This window comes from Dermacentor albipictus, chromosome 3 (genome assembly GCF_038994185.2).
Source record: "Dermacentor albipictus isolate Rhodes 1998 colony chromosome 3, USDA_Dalb.pri_finalv2, whole genome shotgun sequence".
NCBI lineage: Eukaryota > Metazoa > Arthropoda > Arachnida > Ixodida > Ixodidae > Dermacentor > Dermacentor albipictus.
Genome location: NC_091823.1, coordinates 74,162,973 through 74,177,894, shown reverse-complemented (window position 1 = coordinate 74,177,894; position 14,922 = coordinate 74,162,973). Strand labels below are relative to the sequence as shown.

At 43.4% G+C, this 14,922-nt stretch overlaps 1 protein-coding gene across 5 annotated transcripts in view; it reads left to right on the top strand.

The window, feature by feature from the left end:
- The window catches only part of ClC-c (chloride channel protein 3), an 80,656-nt gene extending 65,960 nt beyond the window's left edge, over positions 1 to 14,696 (top strand). For all 5 annotated transcript variants that reach the window (XM_065430106.1, XM_065430105.1, XM_065430107.1 and 2 more), the window contains 11 exons: positions 1,264 to 1,353; positions 1,444 to 1,524; positions 2,570 to 2,755; positions 3,379 to 3,464; positions 4,069 to 4,305; positions 6,236 to 6,331; positions 7,822 to 7,880; positions 7,981 to 8,088; positions 11,620 to 11,738; positions 12,856 to 12,950; positions 14,462 to 14,696. In XM_065430106.1, the coding sequence (XP_065286178.1) occupies positions 1,264 to 1,353; positions 1,444 to 1,524; positions 2,570 to 2,755; positions 3,379 to 3,464; positions 4,069 to 4,305; positions 6,236 to 6,331; positions 7,822 to 7,880; positions 7,981 to 8,088; positions 11,620 to 11,738; positions 12,856 to 12,950; positions 14,462 to 14,552 (1,248 nt within the window). In that variant the 3' untranslated portion in view covers positions 14,553 to 14,696. The remainder of the gene's footprint in view (positions 1 to 1,263; positions 1,354 to 1,443; positions 1,525 to 2,569; positions 2,756 to 3,378; positions 3,465 to 4,068; positions 4,306 to 6,235; positions 6,332 to 7,821; positions 7,881 to 7,980; positions 8,089 to 11,619; positions 11,739 to 12,855; positions 12,951 to 14,461) is intronic.
- The last annotated feature ends 226 nt before the right edge of the window (positions 14,697 to 14,922 follow it).

Genomic DNA, 14,922 nt, shown 5'->3' with positions numbered 1-14,922 from the left:
GTCTTGACATGGCTTACTAAGCTGAAACCGGAACTGCTGCAGAGCCACTCTATCGAACAAGCGTATCGAACCAGGCAGAAACGATGATGATGAGCGGGGATTTCCAGTAGCGCCACTTCGTGGGGCAGCAAGGAAGCTCCGTTCAAAACAAAAATGGCGTTCAGCAAGTCGAACCATACACCAGTCAGAGTCGGTGCATGGTGCTCTCGACCGAGTGGGCTCAAGGCGTGTCCGAAAAATCAGACGAGAGGTTGCAAGGTGTCCGAACTTTCGGCAGTTGTTATACATTATGGTCTATGGGGAGAATGGCGGTGCCGCGAAGCTGACCGAATAATCGGGCATGTCCGAATTTTCGGAGTCCGGAAAATCGGTCGGCGACTGTAATCCAAACCGGCTGCCGTTCCCTGCTGCAGGTGGCGCGATATGAGCATCACGTTTCGCTTCGGTGGCATCCGCCGTTGCCCTCTATTCGGTTTCCCGTCACGCTCTTAAAATACCACGCCATAGGAAAACAAAATGCGTCTCGGGCCGCCGGAGCACCACCAGCTCCATGTGTGTTAGCTTCTCGTGCCGCAACGATCCGTGCGACACTTCGTGTTACGTAGATGTGAACAATAGTTGAGTGTGTCAAATTTTTTTAGTTGCTTCAGATAGTACGTTTTCCCGGCTAGTACATTTTTCTCGCGTTTTTTTTTTTTTCATAAAGTATGAACAAGATTCTACTATAATATCATATTTGCTGAATGTTTACTGAGGGATTTTACACCAGTAGCAGTTACGGGCCCTCAACTTGCTGTGATGTGTCTGAAGTCTTCGGCATTTGACGCAGCAAGCTTGATACATATAGCTTCTCTACAGTACATGTATGCCTTACTGGAGAAATACCACTGTTGATGAGAAATTACCGTTAAGCATCATTAATGGCAAGAAGACCCCCCTTGCCAATTTGTGTCATTAGGTTCTGCCATTGTACTTGAACACTCCATATGTGTTCTATACTTTGAACACTCTTGAGACACAAAGTGAAACTGTATAAAAGAATGAGGAAGATTATGGCAGCTAGTCCCTGGATTTTTGCAAGCTATCAGCTTTGCTGCTTGACACTATAGGTTATGAAAATTATGAATTGTGGCCTCTTACATTGCTAGCTTTAAAGCAGCAAACTGACCATAGCTGCAAGTCATTGCCCCAGTGTGCTTTGGTTGGATTTGTGCTTCCCTGCACGTTGGTGACGAGTCCTAATGGACATACCTTATGTTGCAGGGCGTGGTGGCCACCATCTTCATCAAGTGCAACATTCGTTGGTGTCGATATAGAAAGGAATCTCGTTTGGGCCAGTATCCCATAGCTGAGGTGAGTGGCATTTCCTGAACACTCGTTGTTGTCTCTAGTTATTCTTGTTATTCTTCACTGCCCTAAATTGACTCATGTTTTTTCTCGCAGGTTATTGCGATTACGGTCATTACGGCTGTTCTCAGTTTTCCCAACGAGTATACACGTATGAATACTAGCGACCTTATAAAGGTAAGGCAACAGAACTGTTGATGTAACTGTAGCTTTGTGCTTGAGTGCAAGCATCCATTACACGTACCTGTGGTAGAAAGTGCCTGTGAAAATATTTTGCAGCCAAGCTGTTAATGCAACTAGAGGCATTCAGAAACATAAATGAAAGACGTAATTGCAAGCACTTAAATGCAATTATGTGTAGATCCAAATAAAGAACTGAATGTTGCAGTGTGCTAAAGATAGGAGGCAATATGGGGGATGATAGAGGTGACACAAGGGACAAATTGCATTCATCAGCTGGTGAAAAATGACTGTTAAGCATCATTAATGGCAAGAGGTGCTCCCTATCGATTTGTGCCATTAGGTTCTGTCATGGTCACTCCAGAGGACACTTTACTAACACTTTGAAGACATTTTGTGAAAATTTTACTTAGCATGCAAGGTGCATTGTGACATGCTTTTTATTTAAGAAGTGGCAATTTGTCACTTCATGTACGGCAATGCTGTAGTGATCTTGCTGCTGAGACACTACCTTCAGTGTTCAAAAAAAGCATCCAAGTGACAGTGTCAGCGTTACTGCCATTGCGAATTCTCGAGATTGCACCAGCACTAAAGAAAGAACTTGACTGATAGTATTCTTGGTGCTGCTGTTGTGTGCCTCAGAATAATGGTTTGGCCAGGAAGAGTAATGTAAAAAGCTTGGCTGGGTTGTGATTTATCAAAGTCACACGAGTCTGTGGAATTTTCTGAAAGTTGTTAGAATAAAAATAGATATCACTATGTATACATGTGTAGCTCTCTATCTCTGTGTTTCGTGTATGTGAGAGTGCATGTACTTCGTTTGGTTTGTGGGATAACGTTTACTTGAACACTTTACATTTGCATTTAACATTTACAAAACTGTTGATGTAACTGTAGCTTTCTATTTAAGTGCAAACATTCAAGTGCATTTGTGCCTGTTGCTGAAAGAACGCTGCTGCTGGATGGCTTGTTTAGTACCTTACTACCACGGTACCATGGAAGTGTGCTTACACGACCCTGTTTGCTCTTATTCTTCACACAGGTCTTATTTAGCCAGTGCGGCATTACTGATGTGTCACCGCTTTGCGACTACAAGCGCAACTTTACCAATGTAAACAATCACATTGACATAGCTGAGGCTGGGGATGGCGTTTACAACTCCCTGTGGCAGCTCAGCTTAGCTTTGATATTCAAGCTGCTCATCACCATCTTTACCTTCGGCATCAAGGTGCGTCTTTTGTTTACTAACTGCCTTTCATTTCTCCAGATTGCTTGGAAGGATGCAACAGTAACTTGTCTTTATGAATCAAATTCAGCTAAAAACTAGCATCCTAGATGTGTGAAAGTTTCATATTATTGGTTTATTGGTCACTTGTGGCTCCAGATGACACTTTACTAACACTCAAAAGCATTTTGTAAGGATTTAAGTTAACATACAAGATGTTTTCTAGTTTGCTCTCAATTCATTTGCTGTTTGCTGCAAGCATTTTATGTTAGGACTTGAATATTTGATGCTGTGAACTTTCTTAGCAGAAAACCTTGTACCTTATTGAAACAAAAACAGGTATAGTATCTAGAATGTTTTGAGATTTTGATCATCATCTTGCCATGTTTTCGAGCTTCACGGTATCTTGTGTAGAACTCAAAATTTCCGTCGGGCATCTGCATACCATTTCAGCTTGAGTTCAGCGCAGCCAGCTTACACACATGAACCCTACATTTTTAAGCTAAAGCATAGAAAGGTGCTAAGCTCGTAATAAATCTTCTAGCTGTTTTTCACTGGAAACGCTGTAGCTGCTGTGATCTTGAGGTAGCTGCTCGGTACCTTGCCCCACCCTTGCTGCATTTCAGGTCCCTGCTGGCATCTTCATTCCGAGCATGGCCTTTGGTGCCATCATGGGCCGTATGATTGGCATCGCCGTGGAGCAGCTTGCTTAGTGAGTTGTTATTGCTCGCAGTTCTTGCACTTTTGCGCAGACTAGTCACAGTTCACTTATGTGTTTATGCAGTTTTAGGAATTGCTAGATTAGCTTCTTTATTTGATGTGCATCTGACTTTGTGACAGTGTAATCCAGTTTTTTTGTTTTTTTTTCATAAAGTGAGGGATCCTTAAGCACCAGTTCATGCAGACAACCAAAGGAAGAGAAAAATATCAGATGCTTAGCTTGAGTTGGTGGTCCCTCACATAAACTTTTTCAGATTAGGAGATGCAAGTAGCTTGCATATACCAAGTCATTTGAGCCCCATAATCCAAAGCTTCTTAACTGCACCTTTGTCTGACAATATATTGTGGTTGTGTTGACTACCACTGCTTGTTAGTGCAGTTACTCAAGCTAGCAAAGGAGAGCTAATGGTCTTTTATAATAGTAAACTTGCATGATTATGGAGATTTGTTCTTTTGGTAAAGTCGTCTGATTCATTGTGTTAAAAGAACCTGAGTGTACAGTCAAAATTGTGTTTCAAGCTGAATCACACATCAAGCCAGTGCAAAAACAAAATGATATCGGCATAATGCTTTCTTCTGTGATTTTATGTCTGCAGCCAGTACCCGACCCTGTGGGTGTTCCAGGGTGCTTGCAACACTGGTGAGAACTGCGTGACACCTGGCCTCTATGCCATGGTAGGGGCAGCAGCCTGCCTGGGCGGGGTGACAAGGATGACCGTGTCTCTGGTGGTCATCATGTTTGAGCTGACCGGCTCGGTGCGCTACATTGAGCCCCTCATGGCAGCTGTCATGGCCAGCAAGTGGGTTGGCGACGCTCTGGGCAAGGAGGGCATGTATCCTTCCCGTATGGTGAAGCTGGCGGTTTGCTTCCTGCATTTAATGCATTTGCTTGCACATAAGGCAATAATGTGTGTGTGCATGTGTGTTGTACGCATGTGTGGGTGCGCTTGTGCATGCTAGAGAGACAGCACCACTTTGAGAAGAGCACCTTTCCTCAAATTTGGAACTGGGCTGTGAATATAATCTCAGACGTTCTTTTCCCATTTTGTTATGTTCCGAGCTTACCCATCAGGTGACAGAGCTCTGCGAGAAAGCCAGCCTCGCCATTATCATGAGAGCAATAGACGCATGCATAATTGGGGGCGGGCGTGCATTTGTAAAAATGCGAGAGGAACATACAGATAGCTGGACATGACACTAAAGCAGTCTCGAGGCCCAGTTTACTATAGGTGTATGCATTGCACATCTGGCCACTCACAGTAGGGCATGGTGGTTTTGTCAGAACTACAGTAGAACTTTGTTGATACCATTCCATTATGTGCAATATCCCGCACTAGTGGTCGTAATCAGGAATATAAAATTGACCAAAAAGAGCTACGCTTTTCTTTTACCAGTTAATACGTTCCTGGAAAACATGATCTTTGGGGACCAACGTTTATTACATCCCCAAATTGTGCTTATATGATGTGTTTTTCGGCAGCTAAATCCCATTTGAGCAAGAAAAAGTGCAAGGCACGCATGATCGAGGGCAGTAGGCGCCCACCACGACAGCTTTCCCGCAGTACTCACCCGTCCAAGCATCTGAAAGTGCTGGCACATACTTGGTTTCCTCTTGTGGTAACAGAAACTCTCCTCGCTGGTTTTTGCCTCACACGTCGCATTCACAGCTATTGCTACCAACCCTATTGTGATAAGCACCTTCACCTGTCTTACAGCACGTATGGCATAGTGGCGTTGGAGGCGTACTGCATGCCTTTAACAGGTGACAACCCAAACTGTGCTGCTGTTCCCTGCTGGCGGTGCGAAGTGAGTGTCATGTTTCGCTCTGGCAGCATCGTCATGTTATTCTGCATCTCTCATCAGCTCCATTTCGTCTTGGTTTCCCATCACCATCCTAAAACACCATGCTGGGGCCCCACCACCATAGTGCATGTCGGTTTCTTGCGCTTCAACACTCTGCGTTATCTATGTAAACTACAGTTAAGTGTCAATTTCTAGTGACTTCGAGTCGTATGTTTTCCTGGTTAGTACATTCTTTTCGAACATTTTCTTCCAACACATGTGAACAAGGTTCTGCTGTATATTGAGCGTAACATAACAAGAATTTTGTTTCATGAATGCAGGCCCCCTGATGCCTGTGATGTTCACATCGGCATAGCAGTTCACTCATTATTCTGAGCTAAAGGGTTCTGTATTGAGCTGTTGAGCTCTTGACTGTGGCTTGCATTATGGTAATATTTATGTTCTGGATTGTCAGAACTTTTCGATCACTTCTTATTCGTGGTTAAAAGAAAGTGGCTACAGTGCACAAGCAGGGTTCTGCTGTGGCTTTTTAAAGATTTTCGGTGCTTTCTTTGAAACACAGAAAAAAGATAAGGCTGCAGGAACGGTAACATGTCACAAAAAACTGAAACCGATCTATTCTTTCAAACTGTGCATTGAGATTGTGGCCATAAAGTTCATTATTGAACAGTCTAACAGTTAGCACTAATTAATAAAAACTTCAATACTGGACTCTTTTCAAGGAGGGTGCTACCGACATACAGCTGGTTTCATCACACAGAAGGCTTCACTTTTTTAACGCATGCTCTTTGTTGGCTGGGACACCGTGTGTATTTTTTGTAACCAGGGGATTCTCGTATTCATAACGATGTTTAATCTAATATGATTGCCAATGGGTACTTTTTCTCAAAACAGAATAATATTGGTTGCATGCAAAAGTGTCTCCACAGATGTTTATCTCCTTAATTGTATGGGGCATAGCTACGATGCTCACATTCACTTGAATGGCTACCCATTCCTGGACAACAAAGAGGAATTTGCCCACACCACTCTTGCGGCTGATGTAATGCAACCACGGTGAGTTTTGAAATGTGTGGCAAACTGCCAATTGCTTGCAGAGTCTGCACTCGTCAATGCCTTGATCTGTAATTTAAAATGCAGCAGATAGGTCTTGTCTTAAGTATGTACCGGGAAAAACTCTGTTCAAAAGTCTGAGAGGTATGTCCGAGTGAAAATATTATTGAAAAGGATAACTGTGCTCCTGGTACCTCACTTAGACATGCAAAATGCATTGCCAGATAGGCTAGTTGGAAGCTTTAACTCACCTATTCAAATGCATATAAAAGGTAGAAATGCTGTCATTAGGCAACCAATAGCCTTTTCAATGGAGCTGCCTCCATATTGAAGAAAAAAAAATTTATAATCGCCACTGGAAACAAGTGCTCAAACCCCCTAATATTCTTTTCTTTTTCTTCTATAGATGGATAAAAATGTAAAATTCTGAACTTTTTCAATTCTACCAGCAGTGTGTCTAAAGTGGTAGAAATTAAGTTGCCAGTCTAAAATTAGATGACATTTTGTCTTTGACACACAAATTTCACAGTATTGTTCTAAAGTACTGGTGTATTCCACTCCTGTGTAATCTAGAAAACGTCAAGATTTTCTGCTTTCAATTATGTAACAGATGCACTTCACTGCATTAGGATGTCCGTTTGGTTCCAGAAGTCAATCTTGTAAGCTTAATGGGGATCCCTTTTCTTTTTTCTAATATTCAGAAATTTTTGTTGTAAAGCTCGAAGCTCTGCTCACAGCAGTCATCAAAATTTGATATTTTCTTTTATCACACAGAGCATTTCTGCATTTCACCTGTATTTAGAACGGGGGAATGATACCAACAGCTTCCTAGCAGGGTCTGCTGTAGTGGTAACAGGTTAGTTCTCTTGGGAAAAAAAAAAAAAAATTATCAATTGAGCCAGAAATTTAAAGGGCATGGTAGGGACTAATTAGTAAAGTAATTTACACAAGTTCTAAGATTCTAGTTGTCCTTTCTAGAGGGATTTTTAGGGCATACCAGCTCCAGTGTCCATGAAACGTGCATGGAATTAAGTGCTTCTTTTGATACTAAAACAACTCCAGTTTGAGTTTGACGGCGGATTAGGCCGAGAAATGTGATAAGGAAATTAGTGGGTGTAGGGTAGACTTGGCCAATACAAGACAGGATATCTGTAGCTTTCCAGAGGAGGCCCATTGTGCAGTAGGCTCACAATGATAATGGCATCTTTGATTATTCATGCTTTGAATTTGGGGACATAACAACAGGGAACAATAGTATATGTCATTTTAGTGATAGTTGTCTCTTAAGCTATTGCTTGTTTATGAATTCCCATTAAATGCATCAGTCTTGAACACTTGTGTTCACTTGCGAAAATATATTGTGTTGTCTGTGTAGACTTTTTCATATTTAAGATGCTTCACTCTTGCTAGCTCATCTGGGTAGTGAATGACATCAGGAAATTTAACTGTTGCATTGTGAAACAAAGAAAACATAACGTTTGACTTTAATGCAGGCGTGGGGATGGACCACTTTGCTGTGTGACACAGGATAGTATGACAGTTGAAGAATTAGGTAAGCATTAGCATGAGATGGTTGCTATCAGTGCAGCAGTATGATTAGTGTTATGGGTCCTTGTCATCAATTTCTTGTGCACTACACATTACTTTCACAGAGTGCCTCCTGAAGACAACTGACCATAATGGCTTTCCTGTGATAGTGTCCACGGAATCTCAATATCTTGTTGGTTTCGTGTTGCGTAAAGACCTCAGCTTGGCTTTGGGTGAGTCACTTCACCTTTGTTCACTGAGGAGTGGCTGAAAAGATTAAGGTGCTGCAACCACTTTGAGCCGTTTTGTCCTTTAATCTCGAAGTTACGTGGCATACAGCCTCCTTGTCCCTCATATAGAGTCGTACATGAAGTTTACTCTAAACAAATTGTATTCATAAACATTTACAAAGTATTCTGACAGCTTACTTTACATTCCGTTTTCAATTAAGTTCAGTTCAATTATTTAATTGAAGTGACTATTATTTTGATCCTGTTACTTTAACCATGTGAAGCGCTACAACGAGAACGCAAATTCTAGGCGGCAAAAATAATAATAATAAACTCGAGCAGTACATTTTAAAAGTTGTGCACTGTCTAGTATTGGGAAAATTGATAGGCCAGCAGACTGACATCCAGCATACGTGTATTCCTGTGCAACAGAGCTGCTTTCGCCAGCGCTGGGCTCGTTTCAGAGCATAAAGGCCTGCAGGCCTCTGCAGACACCTACACATGAAATTAATACAGGGTGTCTACCAACCGGGAAAACCGGGAATTCTCAGGGAATTTGGGCTTTTATCGGGGAAAATGAGTTGTAACTTTATTGGAAGGGAACAAAAGTCGTGTTAATGCTGGCTCCAGTAACAGAGGAATTGTAACGAATTGTCATTGATGCCGTGTCATCGGCACGAGGTATTGCCAGAGTAGTTAACGACCGATTTTTCAGACGACTGATTTTTCTAACATGCCCGATAATCCGCACGGCTTTGCGGCAACACCACGTACTCTATATGCTCAATGTATATTGCTCTGACTGCAGGGCTGAAATGACATTAATCAGTCACCACCGCCGCCATTTCGATTATCTCGTTGCCTCGAACCGGCACTCTCGCACGCAGATCCGCTGGCAGCCGTAGCCACCACCGCGGCAACGTTAGGCCTAGCTGCTTCTAAGCTTCTTGCCGCGCGGTGCTGTGTTTTTGATTTAAATAATTCGCTGCTGTCAGCAATGGCAACGACTCCGCCTTTGTAATCCTTGCGATTGGCTTCGAAGCTCGCAGAGCACAGCGCGTTGCGTAATGCCAGTCTCTGATAGTTAGCTTTGCCTCAGTATAGCAGTGTTGCGCGGCGAAGGATAACATGCGTGGGAAGGGGCAATTGTCATGGGATATACCGTATTTTCGCGATTCTAAGCACCCCCCCTCTATTTTCGCAAAAGAATTGGGAAAAAAGTTTGCATGCGAATCTAAGCACCCCCCTATTTGTTAGGAAGCGCGCGTAGTCAAGCCCGCAGGGCGCTTGCTCACTCTGTCATCGAGCCGGAGCCGTCGGAGTCCCGAGGTGGCACGGCGTCCGCAGCGCGAGTACGCCGTACAGCCTGACTGTATACAGATGTATGGCAAAAGCTACAGAAAGCGTCCCCATCATCTATCGCAAAGAGAGTTTCGGACGCTTGGAAGCAGGTCCCAGTGGACGTTGTGGTCAAATCATTTAAGAACTGCTCGATCACAAACCACTTCGACGGAACGGAAGACAACCTGCTGTGGGATACTGAGAGCGGCGGTTCAAGCGGTGCGACCAACTCGAGTGGCAGTGATAGTAACTGAGTATCTGACACAAGCGGTGGGTTCACTGTGTGCACCGATTTTTCTTTTGAATGTTTGCAAAATAAAATGTTATTTCTCGCACCCGTGTCGTCGTGATGTCGCAGCGAAAAGAGGGAGGGGGGGGGGTCATTCTAGGTTTTTCGAATCTAAGCACCCCCCCTCACTCTGGGCATCGCGATCGTGAAAAAAAAGGGGTGCTTAGAATCGAGTAAATACGCTAGTATTTATTCCTTACTTATACACGCGTGCACCCCTGTCTCCTGTCGTAGTACGCCCACCGATATGCCTAATAACTGTGCTGGCAGGCCTTAAGAGCTTTTTCAAACGTACCTGTGTCAATTTTAGCCCTTAAGGGCAGTTAAAGACATGCATTCATTCTTTTCGGACTGCCCGATTTTTAGGATGTTTTTGCAGCCCCTAGGGAGTGCGAAAAATCGAACGTTGACTCTACAACTGACCAAGAGGATGCTTCAAATGATCCATGGGGTGAACGCGTGGCAGAAGGAGGGGAGGATGAGAACAGAAAGTACCGACGCACTGAGGAATTAACGGGAAAGTAAGCGTGCCGCCGTCTCTTTGAAGGAGCTTGAGCTCAAAAAACAAAGTGTTGGCTGACGCCGACATGCAGGTGTCCCTCATCCCACCAAAATAAACTCTTTAAAGCAGTGAAACCCAACACTGAGATGTTGTGTACGGGCTGAGAGTATGTCAGGACAGTTGAGGTTGAATTTCCAGCTGCTAAGAGAGAATCTTGGTTGTGACAAAGTTCAGGCCTCATACCAATGAGCGTGCTATCAGTTGATAGAAATAGCTCATATTCAAAAATATTTATTTATGTATGCATCTCCTTTTCATTCGTATTTTAAAATGTTCGACTCAATTTGGAATGGGTTTTACCACTTTTTTCGCTGTGCCCTCTGTTTTCTTTTTAAATAAAGTACATATTACTCCTTACTATTCAAACTGGATTAAGTCATTTTTTTGTTTCAACATGCTTACTAGAGAGTGACAGCATCAAGTAACATGGTGTCAGCCTATCGTGATATAAAACAATGTTCTGGCTCATTCAATTTGGCAAACGTGCTCAGGGAAAACCTGAAAAACTCAGGGAATTTGGAAATGTCAACTTGGTAGACACCCTGTAATATCAATGATGCGAAGCATAGCACTTCTGCACATATTTGTGTCGTCTATTTTTAAGTAGTTCGGTCGGGGAATTTTCAAGACAAATGATAAGAGAGCATCACAAACAAATTGCATGTCAACAGTTGTTGGCGACTAAGCCCACTATGTTACATATTCATGAGAGAGCATGAAGTCTCTCCACTGGAGCTGTGTTGTCGAATTTGGCTCTGCATTTTAATTCTTCTGTGGCAAGCCTGTCTTTAAAGACAGATATCGCTCTTAGACATACCGGTCATATCAAACAGAGCGACCACGTATATGCAAGCCAACCATCTATGCCAGTGCACAAGAAAGATGTTGCTTTGTGCTTGCAAAAGAGAATGGCATTGTATTGGTGGGGTGCAGTGGATTCAGACCGCAAATCTGGATTCTAGGCAGCGTACTTCAAGCCTAATGGAAATTCAGCTTTTGCACATAACTTGCACCATTAGAATGATGTAGCATGCAGTTTTTTTCAGGCTCTGGGAAAAGAAAGGTTGATTACCAGAATTGTGAACACGTCAAATGTTAAAAGTACACAATGCAGCTCTCGTATGCCTATACAGAGATTCACAGTGTGTGTGTGTATGGTTTTTGTTTCTTTGCATTAGTTAGTGTTCTCTTTGTGCTGGAAATGGGAGAGATCAACCAACTTGCTGTCACCACGTTCTTGCTCCTATGCTAGAGATACTGCCACGAAAATAGATCTCTTAGCTTTTGATAGTTACCATTGTATGCTTGAGATGGAGCATCATCCCGCATTCATGTTGTGCAGCCAACGCTCGCAAGTGCCAAGAAGGAGTTGTGGGCAGCTCGCGTGCCCTCTTCACAAGCCAGGTACCAACGCCGTGGAATGGCCCATCACCAGTTAAGCTGCGTCGCATCTTGGATCTGGCAAGTGCTTCTCTCATAACCTCTCTGTGGTGCCATCAAATATGGGCATCCGCTGTTGTGCTTCCACTGTAATGTGCCATTCTTCTAGATGTGCTACTTTAGCTGGTCATTCTGTACAGTGCTGTCAACTTATAACTAATTAACTGTGACAACCTGCATGATTTTTTTAAAGCTATCTGAATGTTCAAATAAAGGACGCCCTTTATCAAACTTGACTTTCAGTGACAGTGTTTGTGCAAGTTTGAAACTGAAAATAACCGCTGTATGTGCTATCTATATCTTGCGAGAATGCATTGATGTCTTAACAACAGGAGATGAAGCCCTTTCTAGGGCTAATTTGGGGTATAGTCGGTATTGAATTGGCATTATAATAATAGCCCCCCCCCCCCCCCCCCCCTGTTATCAGGGTTCCATGAACCAGAATACATGGGCAGTGCACTGACCGATGCACACCTCGCCTTAACGTGTGTATTGCGCAAAGTGCTGTTTGTAGCAGCGCATTGTTGACCCTTGCTATTGAATGCTTCTAGCAAACTAACTCCACCCATCACTAGTCTGGCCAAGCGCCAGATGCATGTTTCAGACTGGCTGTGGTCCAGCACCCAATGCACTTTTCCGCAGTGCATCTTGAATAGCTGGCGACTAATATGCTTAAGGCAGATAGGCGCAGTCACGCTTCTCAAAAAAGGCTCTAGTATGCTCTAACCAGTATGTCTTCTGTAGATTCTCTTAAATTGCAAAAAGATGTACTATAACATCTGTTCTCATTATGGTAGCACTATAACCAATTAAGGCTGTAAATTGACATTCTAAAGGTAAAAGACAATAGGAGTAGAGGTAAGGTCTTTTGACTAATGTGGCATAAACGCATCAGTTGCTGTGCTGTCTGGCATCTGCAAAAAGTCCCTGCATTTACGTATGATACAATTGTGCAACATAGCTGTAAACTTGGCTCATGGATATAATCTTGCTGGTCATTTGGCGTGGTAGATTTGCTGGCAAGCTACCTGCCACACTAGTTATTTGTTTGATTTTGACATCTGAAATCTCAAGACTGAATTTAAACATCGACTCATATTAATGGAAGGCATCTTACATGCTTGTTTTCTTCCTGTAGGCTCCTATCACAGTGACAGACCAGACCCCCATGGAAACTGTGATTGACATGTTCCGCAAGTTGGGCTTGAGGCAGACTCTAGTCACGCACAATGGGTAGGCCTCATTGCTTTTTTGTTGCTCTTGTTGTTGTAGCAACTTCCTTCTTCAAGAATTGTGAAAGTATGCAATGAATGAAGGTGCACAGTTGTATGCAGCTATTCTTGTTAACGTCAGCCTATGTGCTGGATTTTATTTGTAGGCATTTCTGAAGCACTTAGTGTCTGATGTCAGGTTGTTGCTTACCGTGGGTAAGGCTAATTTCTGTACTGTCACTATTCTGCAGTGTTGCCAAAATGGAATGAAAAACAGTGCGTTATTGTAATTACATTTGCCAGCTTCACACAGCCTCACAAAGTGCAGTTTGGAACTGTTATTATTGGGTTGCCCTTTATGCTGGAAAGCTTGCCCATACATTTTCTAAGTCTCTTTCAAACTTCACATCTAATCTTGTGCAGTGCTAAATGTTTTCATCCTATGTTTCACTTTGTGCTGTGGTCAACGTTCACCTGAAATTGCATGCATTACGAAAAAATGCCTGTCTGATTCGACCCCCTGAACTGTGCTGCACCTTTGATGTGAATGTTATGCACTGCCCACTGTACTCCGAGCCCTAGCACCAGATGTGAGACATCATTCAGTGGGCACAATATGGCTTTGTTTTTCGTTCTGCTGTTGTGGTTGTGTGCCATAGCCATAATTTGTGCCCTGTTTACCGTCTCTGCTAGGGATGAGGGAAGATTTCATGTGCAGTAACATTGTGTTATGCCACACAACATGGTTCTGTAATAACTTGAGCGGAAGAAAAAAAAATTTCAGTGACAATTTAGTGATAAATGCCAGAGAAATGTGTTACAGTTGTCACTGTCAGAGTCCTGCTGAGTCCGTTTGTCTAGACCCATCACATGTGTAAAAAAGAGGGCAAGGGTCGCACATTGGGTGGGTGCTCACCTTTCCCCCTCACCCTTGCCCTTCTTCATTATGTCGTCTGCCATGGATACCAGGCATAAAACGATATGTGACAACATCGCTTGCCCCCCCCCCCCTCTCCCTACTCAAAAGGATTCTTGACTACGCCATTGAAACCCATTTATGTGCTTGTATGGGCCATTAACAGCAGCTATATAGTGTAGGGCATGGTTCTTGCTGTGAAGTAGTCCAGCTCTTCCATGTGTAAGAAAAGGAATGTGAAGATGTTTGAGCAAGTTAAAAAGTGTGGAGAAGAGAGTGTTCTGGGACATCTCCAGTAGGTAGAGGAGGGCATTTGGGTATTTGTCACATATCATGCTTCTTTGCATAGTCTGTTCTCAGTGTGGTGTTAGATAGCATTGTTTGGGTAGTGTGTTTGTACCTGGTGGATTTCTCCAGCATCCTTCTTCGTTTTAAGTGTTTGTCATGGGGATACTGACAGGTGTCTTTAAGACTCAAGACTCCTCTTAACATCCCTCTAACAGTCTGTCAGTCCGACCAATTGCCTCTGTTGATGTGATTTGACTTAGCACCCCAGGAATGTGCATTATTATACCTTTGTGTGCTGAGGCTGCTACTTCTCTCTTTGTGTTTTTCAGAAAAATCTTGGGCATTATTACTAAGAAGGATGTTTTACGCCACATCAAGCTCCTCGCCAATGAAGACCCAGAGTCCGTGCTCTTCAACTAATACAGCCAAGAGAGGCCATCCAGAAGACACTGTTGAGAGTCCATTGTGTTTGAAGCGAGGACTTCGGGGACCACCCCTGGCACTTTTAGTCAGGATGGTGCTAGCAGCTGCGCATGTACTCAAAAAAAGAAAAAAATGAAATGACCCCGCTCTTGTTAGCAAACAGCTGCTGCAACAAGCAGCACCCCCTCACAAACTGCAGCAAAGGACTTTGATGTGTGTGCGATGTTCTAGGGCACCTCCTCGGACCACTTCCCCTCATATTGACACCAGTGGTCGTAGTCATTAATAGTGCGCAGCTGAGGGGGGGAAAGTGGTCTGGAAAGCAGCGTAGCAAGAACCGTGAGGTGTCATCCTCCTCTCTCTGTAG